Source organism: Salminus brasiliensis, chromosome 17 (genome assembly GCF_030463535.1).
Source record: "Salminus brasiliensis chromosome 17, fSalBra1.hap2, whole genome shotgun sequence".
Taxonomy (NCBI): Eukaryota; Metazoa; Chordata; class Actinopteri; order Characiformes; family Bryconidae; genus Salminus; species Salminus brasiliensis.
The window spans coordinates 150728-178558 of record NC_132894.1 but is presented as its reverse complement, the minus strand read 5'-3'; the positions used below and the strand labels follow the sequence as shown (position 1 = coordinate 178558).

The window sequence follows — 27831 nt, the reverse complement described above, 5'->3', positions numbered from 1 at the left end:
CGCGGCCAAAGACAGATGCGAAAGCAAGACAAAATATTAGCTGGCATGTGATTTCATACCACAGTACCACAGAGAAGACTGTGGAGCAAGAGAGTGGGAGCCAGCGAGCACTTCAAGAACATCCACAGAGCTGGACTCGTTGATATGATCCGATATGAAACTCCTTGTCTTCAGCGAAGCTCAGTTCTCACAATGAAGGATAGCAGGAATGTGACTGGAAGAGCCAGGAGGTCCACCAGACCCTGTAACCCCATACTGGGTACAGAAATAATGGAAGCACTAGAGCATGATTTATGAAAGATCCCAAATATAAAGGAAAATGGTTCTTGGCTTGGATTTATAGTTCTAGGATCTTTACTTTGTCCTTCAGATGATACGGAAGTTCTTCAAACTTTAAGAAGGTTCTTTAAAAAAAAGATCCTGGGGCGGATTTGTACTTTCTGGACTCCCGGTTCAATAGAATGGGGATTATTGAACTCATTGAACTGTTTGAAGGTTTAAAGGTTTAAATGTTGGGCTGATTAAATAAATACACCTTCAGAAGTAGCTTAGCTTCATGATTTCATTGACTAGAACCTCCATACAGATCTGCTTATTGTTCTTCCTTTAGTGAATCCAGTAGATTAAATGAGTGAGGGGTGTCTTGGCACTGAGGCATCTCTTATATTAGTTTTCCTCACATGAAAGTTCATATTGGCTCAGAAAAAAAACTCATCAAGAAGCTCCAACCAAGAAAAGAAGCTGCTGCAGTTCTCACAGTAGTGGACTGACCACCCTGTTGAAAGTGTTTGGGAGAACTTGGGTGGTTAGTAGCAGCTTCTAAGGCTGAACTTAGAAATCTCCTGCAGAGGAGCTGAAGGAGAGTCTCCTATAAAGAATGGAAGCTGAAGGTAAAAGTGGAGCTCTGAACCTTCAAACCTCTGATATCAGATTCAGTTGGTGAGGATTCTGAGTGGCTTTCTGTTAAACAGCTTTCCCTCTTCTTTACTGAAACTGAAGAATGAAGATCTGCTGTTTAATGACTGGTTTAACTGGAGCTGGTCTCTGACTTTTTCTCAGTGGGGAAAGTTCATTCTAAGGTACGATGAGTTTAATCTTTAGTGCTGCGTTCAGGACTTTGTTGTTGCAGAAACTAATTTTTTTTTTTTGATTAGAAAACCCTGAGAAAATGTTTGCGGACAGCTTGGAGAAATCTTTCCCTCTTTGATGAAAAACTTGAGGTTTTTTCAGTAAAAGTAAAAGATGAGTCCTGCACACAGGGCTGGGCCCGACTGCCAGAACACAATCAAACAATGGTCTCTCTGGTTCTGTTTGTTGACAGTGCATGCCAAGCTGAGCCAGGGCTGTCAGCGTCCTGCCTGAAGCCCTGAGAGCCATCCTGTTTGCATTTCCCTGTCAGATTAGGTCTTTTAGAGAACAGAAACAGAGAACTCTCAAATTCAGCGGCTAGAAGCTCATTCGCAGCAGACTGTCCTTCGCTACCTGTCAGGTTAGGGTAACATGACTTATATCCACTGCAAACACCCGCTTGTTCATTTGACCATGTTTTGGGTTATTAACGTTTCATATTCTGTGAAGAGCAGAGTGGGCCTGATAAGAGCTCCACCTTCAGTTAAGCTTATTCCTTAGCCGTGCATGGCTTGAATGAAGACCAGGACCATAGTGAGGGAGCTGTAAGCCTCAGGGTTTGGCACCGATGAGCCACAACACAAGCTCCACCGAATCTCTGAACTGAATGTGGTAAAGCGGTTTGCACTGTTTCCCACACTAGTGCTGAAGACCAGGGACCAAGGACAGAGAAGATACAGTGAAGAATGGGCTGCTGATGAAGTCAGAGAACAACAGAGAGGAGATGATGACAGAAGGTGATCCGACATTGAGAAAAGCTGGAGAAAGGTTCTGTAGTCCAGGTCAGGGTTTTTCAATGTGCCGCAGGCGGCTACAGTGACGGGTGAAGTGATTCTGGATCAGCTGCAGAAGCCTAGTGGCACACATGGGAAGATCAGTGCTTGGTGAGTTCCAGCAGTCAAAGAAAAGATTCTCATTTTAAATGTTTCTGTGTTGTGTGGCTTCTCTGCTGGTTTTGGACAGGAGGTGATGTTACTGTGTAGCAGAATTTCTAAACTTCTAGATTTCTTCATTCAAATGTGAGTCAGATCACAGTACATCAGTACATCTCAAATACTGCATTCTCCAGAAATCTTAAAAAGTTGGTGGAATTCCCCTTTTAAAGCTGTCTGAACACTTCTAGAGAACTGAGCTTCTCATTGGTTGTTTTCTTTCTTTCCACCACACGAGTGCCATCAACTGAACACACGCTGCAGCAGCACTGTTTACGTGGTGGGAGGAAGGAATGTGGATGAAGTAGGCCAGACTAAACAGCAGGCGCTTTCCACGTATAGCTGTCGAAACAAACACACTGTAACCGGCCGGTTCTCATTAAGGTGTGGGAGGTGTGGGAGTTTCTACCTCATATCCGAGAAGTGACACAGTCAGGCACGCTCACTCCACTTGGAGAAGGCTGTAGGCTGGGGCTCTAGCCCATCCCATCCCAGCCCATCCCATCCCAGCCCAGCAGCATAACTCACTGGCAGCGGAATATTTATACAGAGGCGGACCCTCGTCACTCACCACAAACCCATTCACGTAAACGAGGGCAGCACTTCGCAGAAGCGTCTGGAGCGGACCAGAGCCCCTCAGCTCTGTAAATATTTGCAAGGGAATCCTACCACTTCGAACATCTGTGTGTGTGTGTGTGTGTGTGTGTGTGTGTGTGTGTGTGTGTGTGTGAAGAACTTCCACCATGGGTTTTGTCTCCGTACTCCACTGTGTGATGCTTATTTCTTTATGGGAAATCCTCGGAAAACACCAAACCAATGGTAAGTCTGGAAGAACCAGTTTGTTTTTAAGTCCAATGTTTCATTCAGAACAGCTTCTGTTTGTCTGAGAGGAACACTGACGAAAGAGAGAAGAGGGAGAGATGAAGGGGAGAAGAAGAGGAGATGAAGGAGAGATGAAGGGGGGATGAAGGAGAGATGAAGGGGGGATGAAGGGGAGAAGAAGACGAGATGAAGGGGAGAAGAAGAGGAGAAGAAAGATAGATGAAGGGGAGATGAAAGGGAGATGAAGGGGAGAAGAAGACGAGAAGAAGGGGAGAAGAAAGGGGGGATGAAGGGGAGATGAGGGGGAAAAGAAGGGGAGATGAAGGAGAGATGAAGGGGAGATGAAGGAGGGATGAAGGAGAGATGAAGGGGATATGAAGGGGTGTAGGGGAGAAGAAGGGGAGATGTAGGGGAGAAGAAGGAGAGATGAAGGAGAAATGAAGGGGGGATAAGGGGGGATGAAGGTGAGATGAAGGGGAGAAGAAGGGGAGATGAAGGGGAGAAGAAGGGGAGAAGAAGGGGAGATGAAGGGGAGAAGAAGGGGTGATGAAGGAGAGATAAAGGGGGGATGAAGGGGAGATGAGGGGGAGAAGAAGGAGAGATGAAGGGGAGATGAAGGAGGGATGAATGGGAGAAGAAGGGGAGATGAAGGAGAGATGAAGGGGGGTGAAGGAGAGATGAATGGGGATGAAGGAGAGATGAAGGGGGATGAAGGAGAGAAGGTGAGATGAAGGGGAGAAGAAGGGGAGATGAAGGGGAGAAGAAGGGGAGATGAAGGGGGGATGAAGGAGAGATGAAGGGGGGATGAAGGAGAGATGAAGGGGGGGAGATGAAGGGAAGGTGAAGGGGGGATGAAGGAGATATGAAGGGGAGATGAAGGAGAGATGAAGGGGAGATGAAGGGAAGATGAAGGGGGGATGAATGGGAGATGAAGGGGAGATGAAGGGGAGATGAAGAGGAGATGAAGGGGGATGAAGGAGAGATGAAGGGGAGATGAAGGAGAGATGAAGGGAAGATGAAGGAAAGATGAAGGGGAGATGAAGGGGAGATGAAGGGAAGATGAAGGGGGGATGAAGGGGAGATGAAGGGAAGATGAAGGGGGGATGAATGGGAGATGTTCTCTAGCTCTCTGTGGCTGTAAAAGCACAAGGCTATAAAATCAGGCGAATTTTTGAACTCTGTGAACTCGACCTTACAAGCCAACTTCAACAAACTTCAGTTGAGGAGATGAGCACTCTGTGCAGGTGCACACCCTCTTCACACACTTCACGATAGGAACACACTCCTGAAACATACAGCAGAGGAGTGTTTTAGTCCCGAACTTCAAGCAGAGTTTAATCCAGAAGCTCTGGTCCGTCTGCTAACAGATTCTGTCTGATTCTTAACTGAGTTCATATAAGTGAACTCTCGGGACACACTTAGAGATCTCCAGTTAACTGTCAGGAGTCTGGAACTCAGGGACCAAATGCTTAGCTCACCTGTGCACTCCTAAAGTTTCTGCTCTCTCTGATTGGTGTGTTCTGCTGATTCAGTCTAATGCTTTACATTTCCACCTCTTTAGGCCACATATTAAGAATTTCTGTGAACGGCTACCAAACACACCTTCAACAACTAGAATCAAATCCAGATCTTTTATCTCCTTAGAATAATCTAAACAAAGGAACAGAATACACCTGACTATTAAACTGCCTCTATCAGTCAACTGTCCAATTACTTTAGAGCCTGTGAAAATAGGGAGACAGAGGCTGGAATTCCTGAACAGTGAAGTGTTTTAGTTATACCCCTTGAATCAAAGCTAAAAATCAAAAAAAGTCACTGTCCAAATACTTATGGACTTGACTATACATAGCTGGAACAAAATCCTGGGGCGTGTTTTTTACTTTCTGGACCTGAATCTGGACCTTTTCCATCTCCAAATGTACACCCATACAGCAAAGCAGTGATCATGTGTCAGTTTATTTGGGGAGAAACTGACTCTCACAGTTTTGATTTCTAAAAGGGTGTTGAACTAACCCTGCGGACCTGTGCCTGGTGAGTTCTTGCTGGTTACAGAAGAAACAGAGAAAGTTCCTTATTTAGGAGGATCATTTGCTTGTATATACAGTATATACGCTTAGGGTTATATATAAATGAAGGGTTTTACACTAAATTAACACGAACTGCTGTGATCAACTGAGCTGTAGACTCACAGTTATCGAACTGAGATCGAACGATCTCGCGATCTCACAGTCTCACAGTCTCACAGTCTCAAAGTCTCACGGTCTGTCTAATAGTCACAGTTTTACAGTCACACAGACGCAGTCTTACAATCTCAGTCGCACAATCTCACCGTCACAGTCACACAGTTGCGGTTTCACAGACGCACATTCTTGCAATCTCACAGTCGCAGTCTCAGAGTCAGTACTGCTTTTGATAAATCTGAATCGCAGTCTAATGATGTGTATTTGTCTGTGTGTGTGTGTGTGTGTGTGTGTGTGTGTGCGCACAGCGGGCATGTGTTGGCTGCAGCAGGAGCAGCGCTGTGACATGGTGCTGATGCGTGAAGTGAGCAGAGAGGAATGTTGCTCCAGCGGCCGCTTGGACACAGCCTGGTCCAACACCAGCTTGCCCATCAACGAGGTCAGTCTGCTGGGCTTCCTGGGCATCGTCTCCTGCAGGCCCTGCAAAGGTAGGCCTACTGTCCAGTCATTTAAGTAATGCAACTGGTTTGACTCTACCCTGCGGATCTGTACGAGGGGTTCCGCAGGTCTTCTGCTTGCTGTGATGGTCAGAGGCATCATCCAGCTTTTCATACAAGCTGTTTTAAGGAGAGCGTTCTAGAGCTTTTCCAAGCATCTGCACAACAGCACATCTGTTTTCAGCCGACGTTTGTGTTAGGATGGCCAGTGGGGGTCACTGTACATGGAGGTGGCGAGTGGGAGGAGCAGGAGCAGGGACAGTGAAAGGAAGTGTGGTAGACGTTCTGGGGGATGAAGTGGTAGAGGGGAATCTCGGGTTCACAGCTGGGCTCTTTAAATTTTGTTCCTCCTCAAATCTGAAAGCTTGGATTTAAGCCAGATGTCCTGAGTATGATCCAGCGCTGTGAGCCAGGTATGCATGCTCCCTCAGGGATACCGAACACATACACATTAAAGCTGTGGACAGACATGTCTTTTCAATCATAGTCCAGACTTCAGGATGAGAAGAAAAAAACCTTGAAAAAACACAACTGGAGATAAGTTTCATCACTCGTGTCCTGCTAGTGAACGCTCCTCGCTACTTAGCCCATCCCAGAGATCAACAGGTGCCAAGATAGCAGTCAGTGTGGTTACTGCAGTGCGGCATTGACCTGTATCACTCTGAGGGACAGTGGTTTGGTCTCCTGGAGAAGGCCAGCTGTGTTTCTACTGAGCAGGAGTCAGATGGAATGTGTTTGAGACAATAGCGGATCTCTTCCTCTCTTCACCCTGCTCGCTCCTTCTCACTCTTTCCGAGCGCTGGTTGGAAAGCAGGCTTGTTTTGCCTTCCTCCCGCAGAAACGACTGAATTCCAGCTCACCACAGAGAGAAATGGCTGCCACATGCTGGAGAAGTCTGGTCCTCATAAGCTCAGAACACCGCTACACAGCATCATTACATACTCAGAGAAAAGGGAAATGGAAAAAGAACGGGAAAAAGAGGGAGTCTCTTTTATCATTTGTTCTAGAATACTCTTCTCTTACCATAAGCGATACAGAACGCTGGACGTTGCTCAGTGACCGTCTGCGTGTGAGCTGGATGACAGGCCTCAGAGCATTCCTGAAGATCCAGCTCACACTGCCTGACTAATTTGTACGTTTCCTCACAGCCTGGTTTGGGATCAGGTCCTGGCAGTGCCCAAATCCTCCATACTGAGTTCAGGCAGAATTATGGAGAATTGGTATTTCTTGCTCATGGGCTCCCCCTTGAGGTTGAGAGAGTAATTACCTTTAACATCACTGCTGTGAAAGACCTGCATTTCTGGACAGTGTGAGAGCTCCAGAAGCTTGATCTGAAGGTAGAGCAGCATGTGGGATGAGGTGGTAGAGTAACACTACAGGATTTTACACTAATATGACTCTATGGGTTCTGCAGCATTACACAGCAGTTCTGGAGAGAGGTTCTCCTCCTGCAGCTCCTCCACCAAAGCTCCATAGTGCAGTAGCAGCAGCAGCGCTCCGGCCCGGAGTGGGAATGACGGAGACGCCGCTCTCCCTGTTCCAGTCAGTGGAGAATCAGCATGATCCTGAAGCTGCTAATTTAAGGTGGAACTGATGCAGGATGATGGTTTAATGTCATTTAGTTCATCTCAGTGTAGAGATAAATCGCTGGGTTTTCCAGAGGAGGCCGAAGTTCTGCTCATGCTGGGAGCGATTTAGTGCCAGTTGGGCCGGCTCCTCAGAAAACAGGATATTAAAGGGCTTTTTCTGCCGAGTGGACCGAGGATCAGGTCTTTCATGATCTTGGCACATCAACACTCATATCTCAGACGTGAGGGAGGTTCTGAATTAGTGATGATGCTTTCTATGGCTATGCAGGTCTGTGTTCTCCGAAATAAGCTGAAAGGCTCTCACTTTATTTGAATGTCTCTTATACACTATATGGACAAATGTATTTGGACACATTCTCCTTCGCTGTTTCTTCTCAAAAATTAAGGGTATTAAAAGAGCTGATCCTGCTTTTGTTGGAGTAACTGTCTCTACTGTCCAGAGAAGAAGACTTTCTACTAGATTTAGGATGATCACCCCACCTCATCTCCAACTCATCCCAAAAGTACTGGATGGAGCTCCTCCACCATCATTCCAGAGAACACAGCTCCTCCACTGCTCCACAGCTCCTCAATGCTGGGGGGCTTTATACCCCTCTAGTCCACGCCTGGCATTAGGCAGCATGGAGCCAATAGGGTCATGATGTAGATCTGCTCCAGAGAGTCCTATTCTATTGGCAGTACTTCTTCTCTACAGGGACTAGACAAGCTGTGTGTGTACATTTGCACATCTGTGTCAGCAATGGGTGCAGCTTAAAGTAGCTGAATGTGTTTATTGGCTGTATAGTGTGGATATTTTGTCTACTAGCCCGTGTCTCAAGGGTTGAGGTGAGGACACTATAAAACACAGCTGTTGATTGAAGTACGCTTTCACGTCTCTGATTATTATTAATCACTCTGTACCTCTACACCCAACAGAGACGTGTGAGGGGGTGCAGTGCAGCCCAGGGAAGGTGTGTAAGATGAAGGCTGGACGCCCTCAGTGCGTGTGCTCCCCGGACTGCTCCAACATCTCCAGAAAGCATGCTGTCTGCGGGAGCGACGGGAACACCTACAAAGACGAGTGTGCTCTCCTGATGGCCCGCTGCAAAGGTCATCCTGACCTGGAGATCATGTACCAAGGAGAGTGCAAAAGTAAGTCTCACCAGTCAGTGACTTCTCTTTGACTCTGAGGGCAGTGTGTTGTAGAAATCATTATGTGAAATGTGTAAGTCTGTAATTAAACGTGCGGAGGTGTGTCTCTGTTAGAGGTGTCCCTCAGTATTCTTCTCTGAGTATATGAGGAATATCATCAGTGCTTAAAGAACACTGACCAGCTGCTCCATTCTAAACAGTGTAAATAGTGCTGTATAAAAATTCTCAATGAAATTCCCTCATTATGGGATAGTCGTTGAATCACAGGTTTTAGGATCTACTGGTGCCTTTTGTCTGCATGTTAAAATATTGGGATAAATATCATGTACTGAGAAAATGTCTTTGTCACCCAGACCCAGTCTCTGTAGAGGAGGTGACTTTTTTACTCTAAGACCACCAAGACATTTTACCAGGGTGCCCAAACCTTTGCATAAAACTGTATGTAAGCTACTGTAGTTCTGAGATACTATCCTCTTTGATGAAATATAAGGTGGCCTCCTCCAGACTGGGACTGGGGGTGGCCACCACTGGTTAAAGGGGTTTCAGGCTAACGTCCTAACCTCTTCTTTTAGAGTCCTGCTCCAACGTGGTCTGCCCCGGAACCCACACCTGCGTAACAGACCAGACCAACAGCGCCCACTGTGTAATGTGCCGCACGGCCCCCTGCCCGCTGCCCCTGCCAACTGACCAGACCATCTGCGGCAATGATGACGTCACCTACCCCAGCGCCTGCCACTTGCGCCGGGCCACCTGCTTTTTCGGGCGCTCCATCGGGGTGCGCCATTACGGCCACTGCAGAAGTAAGGACTGAGTTCCGGCCTGAACGCCCCCTCAGATATCACACAGTTACATATGGCTACATTGTTCTAAACGAAGAGTTAAAAGAGAATAAACGCAGATGAATACAGAGCAGGGGGCAGGAGATTATCTGTAGGATAAAACCCATCATACCTGCGCTGCTATTTACAGCTTTCCATTTACTGCATTTGCAGCTATTTTAGCATTAATCTGTTTAAACTCGGCCCCACTCGCAGTTCTCGGCAGGGCCGCCACTCCATGTAGCAGAGCACACACTGAGTACGGCACCACATTTCCCACAGACCCCGTTTACCTGCTCACTTTCTGTGAAAAGAATCTGGACTGTATCCTCATTAGATTTTATTTGCAGGTACACTGGGCAGTCAAATGCTTCTTCGGTAAGTCAGGCTGTAATCCGATTGCTGCGTGGGTGGAATATGCAAATTTTTCCATTCTGCATATTCGCTCGTTTTCCAATTATTACTGGCATATTGGTTGTACTGGGAGGACGTTTACACCTGGTCACTTCATGTGTCTTGAGGATCAGGATTATATCTAGATCCTAGATAGATCTATGTAGATAGTGTAGACTCACCAAGGACTCATTCCACTCAAACCAGGTCAAGAGGAGGTCTGAGACGCATCTGAGCTACGCTATAGCAGTGTGAACACAGCCGCCACAACCCGAACCCCCGAAGTCCTCCCAGTACAACCCAAACCCCTCCCAGTACAATCCAGATTCCTCCCAGTACAACCCAAACCCCTCCCAGTACAATCCAGATTCCTCCCAGTACAACCCAAACCCCTCCCAGTACAATCCAGATTCCTCCCAGTACAACCCAAACCCCTCCCAGTACAATCCAGATTCCTCCCAGTATGACACAAAGTCCTCCCAGTACAAACAAAACTCTGTGCTGAATTAGCATATTCCGTCCCACACAGTGGTTCAGTCTGACTGACGGGAGATGAGTGAGTGTGAGTGAAAACGCTTGTGGCTAAAATCTGGTCATCCAGTCCAGAGACTTCTCATGAAGCGAGCAGAAAGGATCACTCTGGTAAATCACGCCCACTTCCAGTTTAACCCGGGTATGGGTGGATTTTTACTTTCTGAACCTGGACTTGCCACCTTTGCTTACTTTCCTACAGTCCGTGCCCACTGAGCCGCCCCTAGTCTCAGATCTGAGGTGTTGGGGCGGTTTAGGTGTCTCTGGTTCTTATTTGACCAAAAGGCGGCGCTGTTCTGGTCACCAGTGTTTCACTCGCTGCTTTTTGTTGTCTTGCAGGTAAAGAAGACAGTGAGGAGAATTCACTCTTTTAGAGATGTCGGCTTTTTCGTTTCCTCGTTCGTCCGCTGACGCCACTGTTCACGTGAGCGAACCGTAACTGCCCGACAGTTAACGAGTCCTCTGTCCCAAATGAACCACTGATTTATGTAGATGCATGCCGTACATATTAAAGGGAAGTGTGTGCCTCTCCTGCTATGTGGTTTGGTGTTGAACTGAAGAACTGGAGTGTTATTAGAGCTGGCCCTGATAATGTGCATACTGTAAATACATTACTGCTATTATTTATTGGAGAAAGCTGGTTCTCCAAAACAGTGTTTTATTTATAGTTCTTTTCATTTGAGCTGCAAATTCCCAGATCCGCTGCCTTCAGAGATATTTATTGTTGTTGTCAGTTTTCATGTACAGACCAGTTTCCAGACTGGTTCATGTAGACGCTGTAAACATGTGCCAGTGAAAAGGTTCACTGTGCAGTCTGCAGAAAAGGTATAGATGCTTTAAAGCTGTGTTTTAACATTAAAGACTGTGTCCCCCTTAATTGACCTGTCTTCACCCACAAATGCATTACTGGACTGGACAAGCTGTACAGAATGTTACTAAAGAGCCCATTCCACCTTATTGTAATGTATTAAAATAATAATAATAATAATAATAATAAAAATAATAATAATGCTGTACGCTTAGTGGAATCACAGTGACCAAATGTTCAGCTACTTTAAGCTGCACCCATTGCTGACACACACAGCTTGTCTAGTCCCTGTAGAGAAGAAGTACTGCCAATAGAATAGGACTCTCTGGAGCTGATCAACATCATGACCCTATTGGCTACATGCTGCCTAATAATGCCAGGCGTGGGCTAGAGGGGTATAAAGACTGTGTTCTCTATAAAGCTGTGTTCTCTGGAATGATGGTGGAGGATCCAACATCCTGACCTCACTAACAACCTTGTTGATGAATCACAATCAAATCCTCACAGCAATGCTCATTCAAAATCTAGTAGAAAATCTTCTTCCCTGGACAGTAGAGACAGTTACTCCAACAAAAGCAGAATCAAGAAATAAGTAATAAGCAATACTTTTGTCCAGATAGTGTACCTATGTAGTTGTAAATAACTGGATTCATTTTCTCTAATGAAATAATGCTCCACCGCGGCTCGCAGAGAAGATTCACAGATTTTTATCACAGAATAGAAAGTAGTAAAGGACAGATAGTGTCCGCAGGTGTCCAGCTCGCCAATTCTGATGCTAAATTAGCGCTCCTCCACCTGCCAAGTACCTGTAGATTTTGACTAGCGCTAAGCTAAGCTGTCTTATAGCCTTTTTGTCGTAGAGTTGGGCTAATGTTAGCATGGTGCTGAGGCAGAATGAGATTTTTACTTTTGTTTGATAAAGCTAGCTCAGCTTGGCAACCGTTGTTATGAAAGAATGCACTTGTGGGCGGAGACGGACAGGTCAGTTACACTGTATGCATGAAAGATGGAAAAGGACAGTGATTATTAGAATAACAGGTCAGGCTAATAAATCCACGTCCTCAGAGCCGCTCAAGCCCTCGCTCTCTCTCTCTCTCTCTCCCCCCAAAGCGCCTCTTTCAGAAAGCCATGTGGCGGCAGAGGCCGAATTCTTACACACTCTGGAGACGGTGTGTAGCAGAGATGGAGCCAAAAGCAGAGTGTGAGCTCTGCACTCTTGTGTTCGGAGGTGAGAGTGTTCCAGCCTCAGTCTGAGCTGCTTTGGTGCTCTCTGGCTTCACCGGCCTGAAACCCAAACTGAGCCACCCTCTGAGAAGTGAAGCGACTAGCTTTAGTACACAGACAGTGGCTTTAATGAGGGGGCTGTCGGCCCAAACACGTCCTGTACGTTCTACTGTTTTACTGTTTGGACGCTGAGTGAGCATTAGTGGGTGTGTGATTCTGGTGGTGGGGAACCGTTCAGAGTCCAGCTGATATTTACTTCAGAGACTTCTACAGAGTAATACAGCAGTCTGAGTTCTAAGTGACAGAGCAGGTCCGTAGTCCAAGTTCTGACACGTCACGGCTCAGAAGTGTATCCCTGTAAATATATTCCTCTCTTTTTTACAGTACTTGTGTATCTACTGTGAAATGTCTTAATGTATCTTATTTTTGTATTTTTATACTTCTATTTTATCTCTGATTAAAAGACACATTTCTCAATGTGTTTGTTGTGTCTAATCCATGGTCATGTTGATAGAAATGGAGACATTACATATTTACATATTACATATTAAAGATGCTTGTGTTGAAACATATAGAAAAAATATACAGCCAAGTTAACTTTCTCGATGGTTCGGACTTTAACAGCAGAACCATCTCAATCACCACCAACATACTTAGCAACTGACAGTGGAATAAACCAATCAGATCATGTCTGTGTGTAATCTAGAGTTAATCAATAAGCGCTAACGCGTTGCTGGAATTCCTCATTTTTCTCATTTTCCAGTTTTCTGACATTTCTGGTCTGACGTCTAACGCTCACAGTTTGTCAGGGCACATGACGTGACTGGAGCCGATGTCTAGTTTTCCTGCTTATTGGCACAGTGAGACACAGTTCAGCACCAGCATTTGGATTTGTTGGAATAGTCCGGCCCAAAAGCCGCAGTCCTCCAGCGGGGAGTTAATGCATCGTTTACAGTTTTCAGCATCAACAAAGGCGAACCACAGAAAACCCAGGATTTACTCTGAGGTCTGGGCTTAAAGAGTTACAGACTTTCAGCCCTGACTGAGAGGAATCCAGCGACAGCATCGTTCCGGCCCAAGCTCGTGCTAAGAGGAGTGCAGGGGAACGCCAGGCTTTTTGTGGCGGCCTCTGGATCCTGGTGGGTGAGGTGAGAGATGAGAGGGCCACTGACTCACTTTCCTGTATGAAAAAGCTCGCTTAGTTTTCCCCCGGGTCTGGAGAGAGGCACTCCCGGCTGCAGGCCGCATCTGTTTTGACTTTGGGAGATGTTTATGTTCTGATCTAAGCATCCCTTTATTACGGTGGGACTAGAATTAAATGTTTGCTCAAACAGACCAAAACAATTCCGTAAAAAAGCTCGTTTTCTGCCACGCCTCCCTGTCGGGTTCTGGGCCTGTTGCTGTTCTCTGCTGTTCCCAAAAAGCTGCTCAAAACTCAGTGAGGATTTCACACTGATAGTCAAACAATGCAAATCTCAGCCCTGAAGCAGCCACTCATCAGTTCAGATAAATAATGGAAGCGCTGCTCCTGCTGAGTCGCCGCTGAATCAGTCCCAGAACAATACGAGATGCAAAGATACAAATCTTAGTACACTTAAGTACACTTACGCTGGATCCCCATCCAATGGTTCAAAAAGTTAGGTTCTCCATTCAACCCATAGGGTCAGTTTTACCATACAAAGTATTATTATTATTATTATTATTATTATTATTATTGTTGTTGTTGTTGTTGTTGTTGTTAGGAACAACTTTAGTGGCATAGCTAATTAGCTAAACTAATGCTAATGAGGCAAACAAATGACTAACTAACAACCTTACTAAAGTATTAAAACTCTATTTTACTGTAATTATATATTAATTATAACTGGATTATAATGAACCAGTGGGCCCACACCCCCGGCCCTGACCCAGCCACTAATCCAGCACATGGTCTACAAACAGAAAAGACAGGACGTGGTCTTACGCTGATCAGCTGCTGTCAGAGAAGCAGACAGTAGAAAAAGTCATCTCAGAATCATCTACAGAAGAACACAGAAGAACATAGAAGAACACAGAAGAACACAGAAGAACACAGTAGAACATAGAAAAACACAGAAGAACATAGAAGAACATAGAAAAACACAGAAGAACATAGAAGAACACAGAAGAACATAGAAGAACACAGAAGAACATAGAAAAACACAGAAGAACATAGAAGAACACAGAAGAACACAGAAGAACATAGAAGAACACAGAAGAACACAGAAGAACATAGAAAAACACAGAAGAACATAGAAGAACACAGAAGAACATAGAAAAACACAGAAGAACATAGAAGAACACAGAAGAACACAGAAGAAATTAGAAAAACACAGAAGAACACAGAAGAACACAGAAGAACATAGAAGAACACAGAAGAACATAGAACACAGAAGAACACAGAAGAACACAGTAGAACATAGAAAAACACAGAAGAACATAGAAAAACACAGAAGAACACAGAAGAACACAGAAGAAGACAGAAGAAACACAGAAAAACACAGAAGAACACAGAAGAACACAGAAGATATTAGAAGAACACAGAAGAACATAGAAGAACATAGAAGAACACAGAAGAACATAGAAGAAATTAGAAAAACACAGAAGAACACAGAAGAACACAGAAGAAATTAGAAAAACACAGAAGAACACAGAAGAACACAGAAGAACATAGAAAAACACAGAAGAACATAGAAAAACACAGAAGAACATAGAAGAACACAGAAGAACATAGAAAAACACAGAAGAACACAGAAGAACACAGAAGAAATTAGAAAAACACAGAAGAACACAGAAGAACATAGAAGAACACAGAAGAACACAGAAGAACATAGAAGAACATAGAAGAACATGCTTATCTGCAAAATAAGGAAACAGAATCACTTCAGGAGAAAATTCTTTAAGGTCAGATGCAACTGAGATCAGACACACTGGTGCTATAATTATATCTCATAACCTCAGAAACACACGAGTTCACAGGATGCAGCTCAGAAAAGCAAGTATAACCATTATATAACGCTTGAGTCTTTTCTAATGAATTCCTGTTTATTAAAAAACTATCTCTGTAAAAGTCCTATGAATTCCTCATGAGGTGGAGTTTGGGGCTTTGAGAGTGCTGGGAAATGAGTGACCCACGTTCAGGTGTTCTAAATCCCTTCAGACCAGAACTCAGGGAACTTAGGGAAATCATAGACCTTTGCAATAAAAATGAAGCCAGAAATCCAATATAGAAAAATCCTTTGGATAGACCTGCTGATAATCAGACTTTCACTGGGACTCCCAGAAGCATAGGAAACAGCTTGTGCTGTGATCCACATAACAAACGGAGTCTCCCAGTCTGTTCTCAGAACTGGAACCAAGTACTCCACAAACAATCCACTCCAAAGAAAAAAGATGTCAAGTGACACTCTGAGAGACACTACAGAAGCCTTTAATAGTTGGTTCTTTTAAATATTTTAATAATTTGCAAGTTGGGTTGGAGCACAAATCTGGACCGTCTAGGGCAGGAGTGGGCACAGTTTGCTGATTTCCTTGCTCTAACAGACCGACTGAACCTGGCACTTAACAGGTGAGTTAAATCAGGTGTGCTTGAGCAGGAAACCCACAAGACTGTGCAGGAATTTGGCCCTCCAGGACCATATTTGCCCACCCCTGGTCTAGGGATCCCTAAGGACCAGTTGAAGAACCAGCACTTTAGGATCCAAAAACAAACTCTTAAAAGTTCTTCACACATTCTTCAACCTTTTCAAAAAATGTTCAAACTGTTTAGAAAACATTGAAAAAAAAGCTCCTTATAGAACTTCGACTGGTTCCTTCAGAAAACCGGCCTCTTCAGTTCACACACTTCAGTGAAGCTGCTCTGAAAACGATTAAGGCTCTGGAGAAGGACTGTCTGACCCTGACCGGCCTTTGAAGGCACAAAGCAGTCTGCTCCACACCGGTCATTACAGTTTAAACTTCACCCAAATAAACACACAAAGCTTTCAGTTGAAACGCAGAACTGAGGAGGATTCTCGAGCGAACTGAGCCGCTCTGCTCCATGATAGGTGAAGGTGGTGGGCGGTGTAGGTGAAACGTGATATTTTGGTTAATGGTATTTTCTGCCTGCATTTTGTATTTTCTGACATGAAGAACTTTGACCGAGGCCCTTTTAGACCATTCGCTTTCAAATTCAACAGCTGAAGAAAAGTCTTCATTAGGCTTTATTAAGCTGACCAGGGCTCCTCCACTTCCACCACGTCAATCAAACTCTACTCTCTACTGGTACCCAGTTGGCTTTCAGAAAGGTGGACGTGCTGTATTGTGGCCCACTAAGAAGAAGCTCAGGGTTACCAGGACGTTTCACTGCTCAACAACAACGAAGATCTAGGAGACCACCCACCCTTTTTGTTGCTATTTCATCCTCAACTGGAACAGTTCCAGAACCTCATCAGAGAAGACAGACATGTTTATGGCAACGACAGCATTTAGATTTGTATTTGGCTTCAGACTCCATATGAGTGACAGGCCATTATGAGGGTCGTTTATTCAGTGTAGCCTTTTTTAGTGGAAACAGGGTGTCATTGTATGTCAGACGTTACCCCACACTCTTACCACGAACGTCAGGGAGCCCCAGAGTGTGATGGAGTGCAGACAGCCGTGTTTCACTGTGGGGGAAATGACTTGTGACGACTTTAGGGGGAGAAAAACAGACTTCGGAAGTTAGGCAACCTGTAATTGTCCCAATTAAGTGTGGTGTACTGAAAACCAGGCCGAGATGCTATCTCTAGACTGCTCTGCTGGGACGGTCTGACCCCACGCTCCGCCTGTGTGGTCCGCGTCTGCATCATTTACTGATCTGCTTCTCGGGTTCAGCCCATTACAGATGCTTTCAACTGCAGCACTGCATCATGGATGAAGACGTTCTAAGGCTGACATGCTGAAGCTCCTCGATGTGTAGGAAACTCAGCCATGTCAGTAATCACTCCAAACGTACACCCCACTACTTTCAGACATGCCAAAGATTCGGCGCTCTCTCGTCACTGGGCAGAGTTTAGAGCGTGTGATTGAGCACAGAGATCGTGGAGTCCTGGTCAAGCTGGTCAGGCTTTTGTGTTACTGGCTGTTCTGTACTACAGGTCTGAGGTCGACTCTCTGAAAGCTGAAATGTGAAGGTAAAATACTGCTCCGCTGTTCCTGGTGATCTCATTTCACCATATGGAGTCCATTTCCTCAAAAATCCACGTATCACCAGAGCTGGCGGTCCCACGGGCCGTCTGGAGGACAGAGCTCAGACCTGATATGATCATTAGTCGCACACGAGCCCCACAAACGCAGTCCGACGAGTCTCCTTTTATCTCCGCTATCTGTAGCATGACTGGTGTAGAGTTAGCTGTATTGTTTTCAGAGCACTGGGCCCTGACCAAATCCATTTGACACATCTGCTCCAGCTAATACCTTCCAGCAGGAGATAAGGATCTGCCTCTGCCGTGGCATCACGCCACCATACCTCAGAATAGCTGAGCAGAATATTTCCGGCAGCGCAGAAGAGCTCGCTCTGTTTACAGACAGGCCGAGTCCAGAGGCCCAACTCAGTAACACGGCTACAGAACCCACTGCATGCTTATAGACTTCCTCTCTAGTCAGAATAATCAGTTCCAGTCAAATGTTTGGACACACCTGGATGGACATGTGCTGAGCATCTTAAAAATATGGGATCCAAATGCTAGAGTGGCTTCGAGTAGGTCTAAGTTGTAGGACCGTGGCCGCGTGTGTGTGTAAGGATGGAAATACCGCTCGAACCCTGTCTCTACAATGTTGTACAATATTGTACATTAAGAAACACACATTTACTCATTTAGCAAAACCAGTAAACAGCCTTAATAGCCTTCATGACCCAATCAACTCCTTTCAGCTCAACCTTAGCTCAAATTCAACATAGGCCTACTTAGACAAAAAAAACAGTGTAGCCGTGAACCGTGAGCTGCAGAAGCACTCCAACTTGCGTTTATTTACATCACAGCTGTTTAGACTGGAAAACGATGATGGTGTAAAAATGAATGATGACTTAAATAATCATAAGGTCCAGAATCAATTCTCCGCTCTGTATGGGGAGTATAGGACAGACTCGTGTTTTGTAATTGAGAGCAGATGCTCGTGTTCCAGCTTCCGGACTGACTGTATCTGCCTGCAGTTTGATGGAATCTGTGACGAGACGCGGTTCTGTAATATTTCTGAGGATGTGACGGCCCTGCAGACAGGATGGGATGCAGTGTTGGGACTGGCTTGTGTTCAGAAGCGTTAATGTGCGCTTGATTAAGTGTGAAGCACTGATGTAGTGAAGAAGACTTGCATGATTCTTCACACGTGTGAAGCAACAATCTCAGCTGGTGTTAAAAGCTCTTGGATCAGATCCAGGATGTTTCACAGTTTGGCCTCCTGACGCACAACTGCAGCAGCACTGAGTGTCACTGATGGGAGCCATTTGGAGACTGCTAATTCCCACTGGATGGACCTCTGTGATGTCACACACACACACACACACACACACACACACACACACACACTGCATGATGTATTGGAGATGAGAAGTGGAGATCGAGTGCATTCTGAAGTCTGAATCATCTCAGGATGATGGTGGGGACCTCAGGGCCTCCAGATGCAGTTCCTGTTTCAGCTGTGTTGTAATCGCGGGCTCAGTACTGGAGTGAGTAAATGTAATGAGTAATTACACTCTTCCTCGCTTCTGAAGGCTGCGTCGAGTTACACAAACTTGGTGATTCACCAATAAAAACAGAGCTTTGAGGAGAGGAGACGTCTGCACGCCGCCACATGTTCTGTAAAGGGTATTTCTGGTCTTGCATCGCCACTCGGGACACATGACCCCGGCGTGACCCCGGCGCCTATATGGGGCTACGCTGTCCGGACAGCAGTGAGTGCTGTGGAGCAGAGTGTGTGTGTGTGTGTGTGTGTGTGTGTGTGTGTGTGTGTGTGTGTGTTTGCTGACGCAGGAAGAGAGCTGGGCACAATAATGGACTTCATGAGCGCAGACACAGCAATGCCTCCACTATCAGACTCCACTAATCACAGTCTGTGGGACAGAGGAGCAGCTTCAGCTCCCACACATAGCCCACAGTCCAGCTCAGACTCAACTGCAGCTCATCACCACACTAACTACAGACACTCAAGGACACAAATACAAGCCTTACAGTTCACTACAGTGAACACAGACACTTCATCTGAGCAGCCCTGTGGAGATATATGAAGAACTGTAGACTCCCATTATACCTGTATTTCTAAATCTCAGTACAACAGAGCCAGTAATCCACTGATCAGGTTGAGGATTAATAAAATGATCAGGTCAGACAGTACAAAGCAGGGTGCACACTTAGAGACCACACTCAAACACCTCTGATATAACAGATAGAACAGACAGTGGTAGCTTCTGAATCATCACAGCTGAGGTTAACCGTATCAGACTCTAGCTCTAGCTGCTTAACGGTTATTTAAAAGAGCAGAAAGTGCAGTCTTGCGCAGTAAACCTACGAGTAAACCTTTTTATTCTTTATGGACAAAATGTATTTAATGCATCTTTACATATAATTCTGAATTTATGTAACACTGAGTTAATGAACAGCATGTGTGTATTAGAGTGTGCAGGAGTGTGTCTCTGCAGAAGATAGAAGGGGCTTATTTACACTTCATCACTTCATCAACTGACCCTCCTCTTCTGAGAGGACTTGGGTGAAGAGTAGAGTACTATGGTCTCCATATAGAACTTGTGTTTAGTAGAGTCTAAGATTAGAGGATCTGAATTTTACTCTATTTAAACTAGCTGAGCTTCTTCTTCAGTAAACAGTGAAGCTCCTCTGTAAGAACTCTGGAGAAGAGCGTCTGATAAACGCTGTAAATGTAAACAATACCTGGAGTCTGACCTGGAGCAGAACGTAGGACTGTAAGTCTAAACTGTCTCTAATTATGCAGACTGATTCAGATCTATATAAACTCTGTTTTTATATAAAGCCTTTAACAGAGGTGAACTCCAGCAGTGTGGAGAGTCTGTTCTCTCTTGTTGAGCATAAACAAGGTGTTGGTGCCACTCTGGCTGATTACTTTTATGCACACTGGCAGCAGCCGGTTTCAGCGGCGGCGGGTAAACAACGCCAGCCTGTTTTATATCTGCAGGTATTGTTTATTGTTCAGTTTAACAAATTGAACCTTGGCTCATTTCTCTGAACTTTGAGTAAATTAGTCTCACTCTCTGAAAGAGCGTTCAGCATTCCTCAACGCATGACTGAGGTTCTCAATATAAGTGTTACACCACACATTCCTCACTGTGGAACAGATCTGCCTGCCGGTGGTACTCCGGGTCAGGACTGTTGAACATTCCCCAAAAAATGATATGAGCTGGGACTGGCTGAGGGAAAGTCACGCAGAACCTTCTACTTGTTTCAGAAGGTAGCTCAGACTCAGCAGGCTGGATTGATATCAAACAGCTCTGCCTCTGCAGGCCGTAAATCATCACCTGCACTGTCCTGCTGGGATTACAGCAGAGCTCCTGAAGCGAGAGAGGATCAGAGTGCGATTTATTACTGCTCTCTACCAACAGAATAAAGAACTGAATAGGAGAGCCATGGTGTTCACTGTAAACTAAAGTGGAGGAGAGGAGGAGGAATGTCCGGAATGACCAGAGAACTGATAACGCTCAGCTTTCTGAACTGCCTTAATTACCATATTATGTCACTATGAGTCCCACTGCAAAACAGATGAGCAGACTTCCAGTCAAAAGATTCATTTAAGGAATAAAAAAGAATAACAACAGCATTTTTACACTCAATCATTTCAGTGATGTGGAAAAGTTTTTGCCCCCATCCAGATTCCCACTACTGCTGCGTATTTGTGAACGATTTAAACACTTTAAATGTAAAATTAAACATGCAAATCAGCCACAGGAAAAGTGCTCTGTCTGCCTCTGATCATAAGCAGCAATAAATAAAGCATTTTCTGAAACTGATATTTGGAGAGCCCAATCCTGCTTCAGATCAGATCTATTTCAAGCTTGAACTGCTGGTTTGAGCTTCTGCTAAAGCATCTCTATGTGGATGTCGGGTGTGCGGTGCTGTGTAGATCCATTTTTAGCTCCAGAGGTGACAAATCCAGGATTTTGATCCAACTGCCTGGATGACTGAAGCTGCAGCAGATATGGGGTGGATCTTGACTTCCTGGACCTGGATTTGCCACTACCACTAGCTCCACTGTGTTCTTGTGCACAATACTAACAACAAATAAACCCTTTGACCTTTGACCCTAGATCGTGGAGTTGGACTAGGCTGGTCTAAAATATAGATTTTCTTTCTTTATAGTCATTCTGATGTGCTTTTCTGTTTTGGATCATTGTCATGCTGCAGAACCTGATCATGTTCCAGCTTCAGCTCATTAAATGAAACAAACAGTCTGAAAAGAATTCACACTCTTTCCGAAGTAACCAGCTGTCCAGACCCTCGAGCAGCAGCAAAACATCCCGCACTACCACCACCATGTTGGAAGGCTGGTGTGGTGTTCCTACAGTAAACAGTATTGGCTTTCAGCCAGATACAAAAGGAGCCGTGTTGTCTGAACTTAGAGCTGTTTTCAACGTTTCTAAGTTAAGCCATGTTCAGCTCCTCCACTGCTGCGTTCTCTCTTCACCAGCTTCCTGTAGCTGCTGCCCTCATCAGATTCAGACCCCTGACTCTGGTCTATAAAGCCAAGACTGGACCAGCCAGCCCCTCCGTCCTTGATGACAATGGTCAAAAGCCTGATCTGCACCAAGAGCCCTTCCAGCTTCAAGTACGGCTCGGCTCGACCCGCCATCCTTTAAGATCCACGGAAGACGAGCGTCCAGACTTTTTACTGTCCTGCACCGAAGTGGTGGAACGAGCTTCCCCTGGGTGTCCGAACAGCAGAGTCCAACGCTCACTGTCTTCAAACCCAGACTGAAGACCCTCCTCTTCTGAGAGGACTTGGGTGAAGAGTAGAGTACTATGGTCTCCATATAGAACTTGTGTTTAGTAGAGTCTAAGATTAGAGGATCTGAATTTTAGTCTATTTAAACTAGCTGAGCTTCTTCTTCAGTAAACAGTGAAGCTCTTCTGTAAGAACTCTGGAGAAGAACGTCTGATAAACGCTGTAAATGTAAATGAACTGCTCTGTACACAGAAGATTATCATGAAGGTGCTTTTTCACAAATATTAGACGAGACCTGATGTTTCTCTTGGTCAAACAGCTTCTACTCCCAAACTGTCAGATGTCTCAACACAGTAGGGCTGAGCTGAGACATTCACCTCACACACACACACACACACACACACAGCTCTATTGATGCTCCCACCATGTGTCTACCTGCACACCTATCAGCTGATCTCTCTCTCTCTCTCAGTAACTGCTGTGTTCACGTATGCTATAAGCTAACTGTATAGCGCTATATGCCATAGCACACTGCACACCTCTGCACCTTATCCCCACCACACACAGTCAGTACTGAGTGCTGTCAGCACTGCACTGTCCTGTCTGATTACTGTGTCTAATGTCTGTATTTATGGTGTTTATTGTGTTGTTCTGATTCCATGTTGCACCATTGAGGTCCTGGAGGAACGTCATGTGGCTCCACTGTGTGCTTGTACTCAGATGGAAGAACAATAAGAACCTCCTGACTTGACTTTCCACTGACCTTAGCTGAGGCTAGAGGCATGTGCAACTCTTTGGATGTTCTCCTGGAACCTCTGGTGAGGTGCTGGATGATTTGCTGCTGTCCTGGGGGAAGTCTGCCTGGCCTCTGCTCTGAAGTATTACCAGTGTTCCTAGGGTTCTCAATTTGTAGATAATGTATCTCACTGTGCTTTGGCTTGTGTCCTAGAACCCTTGTTTTTTCTGTAATGATTCCAGACTGATAGAATTCACCAGCTCTTCAGGTATGGTATGGTATGGTACGGTACGGTACATTATGGTATGGTATGGTACTACATCCCTCTGATAGTTAACTTCGGTATGAGTGAGGTTTGAAGGAACATCTGAACATCTGCTGACAGACAACAGACTGTACATTTCAGCACAGTTGAGTGACGAAGAAGAACAGGAAGTAGTTTCATGTTTGTAAAGACGTGAAAAAAGGCGCCACCTTGTGGTTAGATGTTTAACAGTTCTACACTGTAAAACTAGAACACGCTAGAAGATAAATGTGTGTTTAAGGTTTAAACTGGTGTGAAATATGGATTGATTTAATCCATACTTCTTGTCTTTATTTAAACCACTGTGTTCACTACCTCTCACTGTGTAACACAGCCCCTAATCACAGCGCCTCACTTTACACTGATCTGCTTACTTCTCAGTTCATTAGAGACACAACTGTGGATGTCTTTTAAGGCACACCTGAGACACACAGCTTCTTTGTGTAACATCATGGGAAGGTTGTGCAGTTTCCAGATGACTGAAGGCGCCTTGTTCATCTGTACATCCAATCACACGCAAGTACAAACAAGGCGGGAATGTCCAGCCATCAAACCGCTCAGGAAGGAGACAGGTTCTGTGTCCCATAAATGAACGACGTGCTTTGGTCCAAAATGTGCCCAAATCAACCCGAGAACAGAAGCTAAAGACCTGGTGGAGACGCTGGCTGAAGCTGGTAAGAGTGGGTCATTATCCTCAGTAAAACCAGGACTGTCTCCACATAGGCTGAAAGACCACTCTGTCAGGAAGAAGCTGTCACTCCAATAGAAACAGAGAAAAGCCAGATTCACGTTTGCAGATGCACACAGGGACAAAGAGCTTCATTTCTGGAGACCAAAACTGACCTGTTTGGCCATGATGACCATCGTTACGTTTGGAGGAAAAAGGGGGAAGCCTGCAAGCCTGGGAACACCATCCCACCTGTGAAACACGGGGGCGGCAGCATCATGCTGTGGGGGTGTTTTGCTGCAGGAGGGACGGCTGCTCTTCACAGACTAGACGGCATCATGAGGAAAGAGCATTATGAGGAGATACTGAAGCAACATCTCAAGACATCAGCCAGGAAGGTAAAGCCTGGGCTCAAACGGGTCTTCCAAATGGACACTGACCCGAAGCAAACTGCCAGACTGGTTACAGAGAGTTTAAGGAGAACAAGGTCAGTGTAGTTGAGTGGTCATCACAAAGCTCTGTTCTCAGTCCTGTTGAATATTTAGGGGTGGAGCTGGAAAGGCATGTGCGAGCAGGGCGGCCTACAGACATCAGCTCAGTTCCACCAGCTCTGTCAGGAAGAACGGACCAAGATTACTGCAACTGAGAAGCTTTTGAAGTCAGTATTTTAGCAAATAGAAATTATTTTGATAATCCTAACTGACCTAAAACTGGAAACGTTTATTCTGATTTCATGTCAGACAGTGAGAAATAAATGCAGATGTGTCTTTCTATATAGTGTATATAAACCTCTGCTTTCAACTGTATATACCATCACTTCTGAAACATTAACCCTATCTTCTAAATAGAAATGTTCTATAAAGCATTCTTTATTTTCAACATCAGTAAACAAAAACAAGATGAAAAGCTGAAATCCAATTCTTTCAATTTTCTAAAAGGTGGCAGGTTTGTCCAGTCCATCCATTTCTGAGTTCTGAGTGGAATGATGTCAGATTTGCCTTTTTGTGTTGTCCCAGTGCAGACAAAAGTATGTACTTTATGGTCATACTTTATTAATCCCTTTATAAAAGTACTACAGTTCATGCCCCCCCCCTTTTGATTTGCTCACCCCCAATGTATAATTCTGTTTTCCTCAAATACAAGCTTCTAATTAAAACATGTTTGTTTAAAACAAATGGGAAACATGAAAATGAGAAAAATACATTATAAATGAAGTTTATAATAATATAATTCTAATAATAATTTAAATGATCATAACTGTGCTACTCTTAGGGTATCTGAGCCTAAACACATCTCACCCTGTCTACATGTATACATATACATATATACAACACCAATAAACTAGAACTGAATATGCTCTGTGGGTTTTTGTCCAGAACCAGAGCATGGTCTTCTTCTGAAACTGTTGGGTTTGGATGTAGAACAGCAGGTGGAGCAGTGTGGGATAAAGCTCTGCATCTTCATTCAAATTTGGTCAAATCTAAAAAACAAAAACAATTAAAGTTCCCTTTCACCCTGATCCCTTCATCCAGGGGTGATCCATCACAGTCACACCCCTGCCCCTCCTCTGGAATTATGGAACAGCGCGGGACACTACAGACACTCTCTAATCAACTAAAAGCCTGGCCTACTGACCTCAAAACAAACACCTCTACCTGTACAGGTGGACCCAGATTCTACAGTGTAAACAGGGTCAGCGCAGGAACTAAGACCTGAACAGAAAGCAGAGACTGAGGTTTCTACAGTAATCAATAAAAACACAGTAACGTTTGAGGGTCTGTGAGCAGGAGGGGTCAGTAAGGTGGCCAGTGAGTATGGTATTTGTGTCTGTGTGCGTACAGCTCGCTCTTCCCTCGTTACAGAGCGGCACGTTCTTCAGCAAAACTGTAACAGAGGCCTGAAGGACAGTCTTCCTGAACCATCTCTGAAAGCTTCTGTTTAGCAGGAACCGAGGAGGAGGAGGACACTCTTTACCTGAGCGTGGCCTGCAGGGCTCTCAAACACACTGCATCTGATTATGCAGCTGCTTTTATTTACACTAAGTCACTGCAAGACACTGCAAGACACTGCAAGTCACTGCAAGACACTGCAAAACACTGCAAGACACTGCAAAACACTGCAAGACACTGCAAAACACTGCAAAACACTGCAAGACACTGCAAGACACTGCAAGTCACTGCAAAACACTGCAAGACACTGCAAGACACTGCAAGACACTGCAAAACACTGCAAGACACCGCAAGACACCGCAAGACACCGCAAAACACTGCAAGACACTGCAAGACACTGCAAGACACTGCAAGACACTGCAAGTCACTGCAAGACACTGCAAAACACTGCAAGACACTGCAAAACACTGCAAGACACTGCAAAACACTGCAAAACACTGCAAGACACTGCAAGACACTGCAAGTCACTGCAAAACACTGCAAGACACTGCAAGACACTGCAAGACACTGCAAAACACTGCAAGACACCGCAAGACACCGCAAGACACCGCAAAACACTGCAAGACACTGCAAGACACTGCAAAACACTGCAAGACACTGCAAGACACTGCAAAACACTGCAAGACACTCCCTCTCCTAGGTAAAGGAACAGTTCCATGAACAATCAAATTACTGTGATGTATTATTTTATTACCCCAGATGCAGCCCATCACACTGGTGTTAGTTTACAACCTGTGATGCTAGGCTAAAGTTGCTAACAGACACTGGACTGTAACCAATATCATCTTGGTAAACACACTGAAAATATTAATCTGCTTCTTCAGAAATATTTCCAAAAACTACATTAACATACATAAATAATAAAATCCTCCGTTCAGCTCTGTGGAGACTACAGTAAAGTCCAACCGTCTTCTAAACCACATTTACCAAACTAAGGAAGATGTCCAGTGTTTGTTAGCAACATTAGCCTAGCAGGAATAACAAAGCAGGAGACAGAGTGAAACAGATTAAACAACTATAACAACTACAAAAATAGCAGAATGAACTATGAGGTCAAAAATAAAACACTTCAAAACAGGAAATAAAAAACGAATCAAAAGTTAGACTAAAGAGAACTGCATGGACATGAAGAAAAACTATCAAACTATTTCAAAGTTTAAAAAATCAAATTAAAAAAACTAAAACTTTACTGAGAGGAGGAGTGGAGGGGTGGAGGAGTGGAGGGGTGGAGGACTGAAGGAGTGGAGGAGGAGTGGAGAAGAAGTGGATGGGTGGAGGAGTGGAGAAGGAGTGGAGGGGTGGAGGAGTGGAGGGGTGGAGGAGTGAAGGAGTGGAGGAGGAGTGGAGAAGGAGTGGAGGGGTGGAGGAGTGAAGGAGGAGTGGAAAAGGAGTGGAGGGGTGGAGGAGTGGAGGAGGAGTGGAGGAGGAGTGGAGAAGGGGTGGAGGAGTGGAGGAGGAGTGGAGAAGGGGTGGAGGAGTGGAGGGGTGGAGGAGTGGAGGAGTGAAGGAGGAGTGGAGGAGGAGTGGAGGAGTGAAGGAGGAGTGGAGAAGGAGTGGAGAAGGAGTGGAGAAGGGGTGGAGGGGTGGAGGAGTGGAGGAGGAGTGGAGAAGGGGTGGAGGAGTGGAGGGGTGGAGGAGTGGAGGAGGAGTGGAGAAGGGGTGGAGGGGTGGAAGAGTGGAGGAGTGAAGGAGGAGTGGAGAAGGGGTGGAGGAGTGGAGGGGTGGAGGAGTGGAGGAGGAGTGGAGAAGGGGTGGAGGGGTGGAGGAGTGGAGGAGTGAAGGAGGAGTGAAGGAGGAGTGGAGGAGGAGTGGAGGAGTGGGAGAACATCAGAGAGCTGAGTGGCTTCTGTACTAGAACTGCTGCTGGAACTAAAACCCGGTTGATCCCGAGGCGACTTTAGATCATTAACGAGTGATGTCTACTCCAGCATGAAATCACACACATTTAACACATTTAACACAACAAACAAACAGCCAACCAACAAACAAACAGCCAACCAACAAACAAACAGCCAACCAACAAACAAACAGCCAACCAACAAACAAACAGCCAACCAACAAACAAACAACCAAGCAACAAACAAACAAACAACCCAACTAACTAACTAACTAAAAAAACACTGTGACGTTGCGAGACTGGCCGGACGTGATGACGCACTCTCTTTCCATGTGTACGTGCG

At 45.2% G+C, this 27831-nt stretch overlaps 1 protein-coding gene across 1 annotated transcript; it reads left to right on the top strand.

The window, feature by feature from the left end:
• Positions 1-2662: 2662 nt before the first annotated feature.
• fstl3 (follistatin-like 3 (secreted glycoprotein)) lies at positions 2663-10504 on the top strand. Its single transcript, XM_072660391.1, has 5 exons — positions 2663-2879; positions 5371-5550; positions 8064-8279; positions 8852-9079; positions 10361-10504. Exons 1-5 carry the CDS (start codon positions 2804-2806, stop codon positions 10393-10395), a joined length of 735 nt encoding a protein of 244 aa, XP_072516492.1. The 5' UTR covers positions 2663-2803; the 3' UTR covers positions 10396-10504.
• Positions 10505-27831: the final 17327 nt, after the last annotated feature.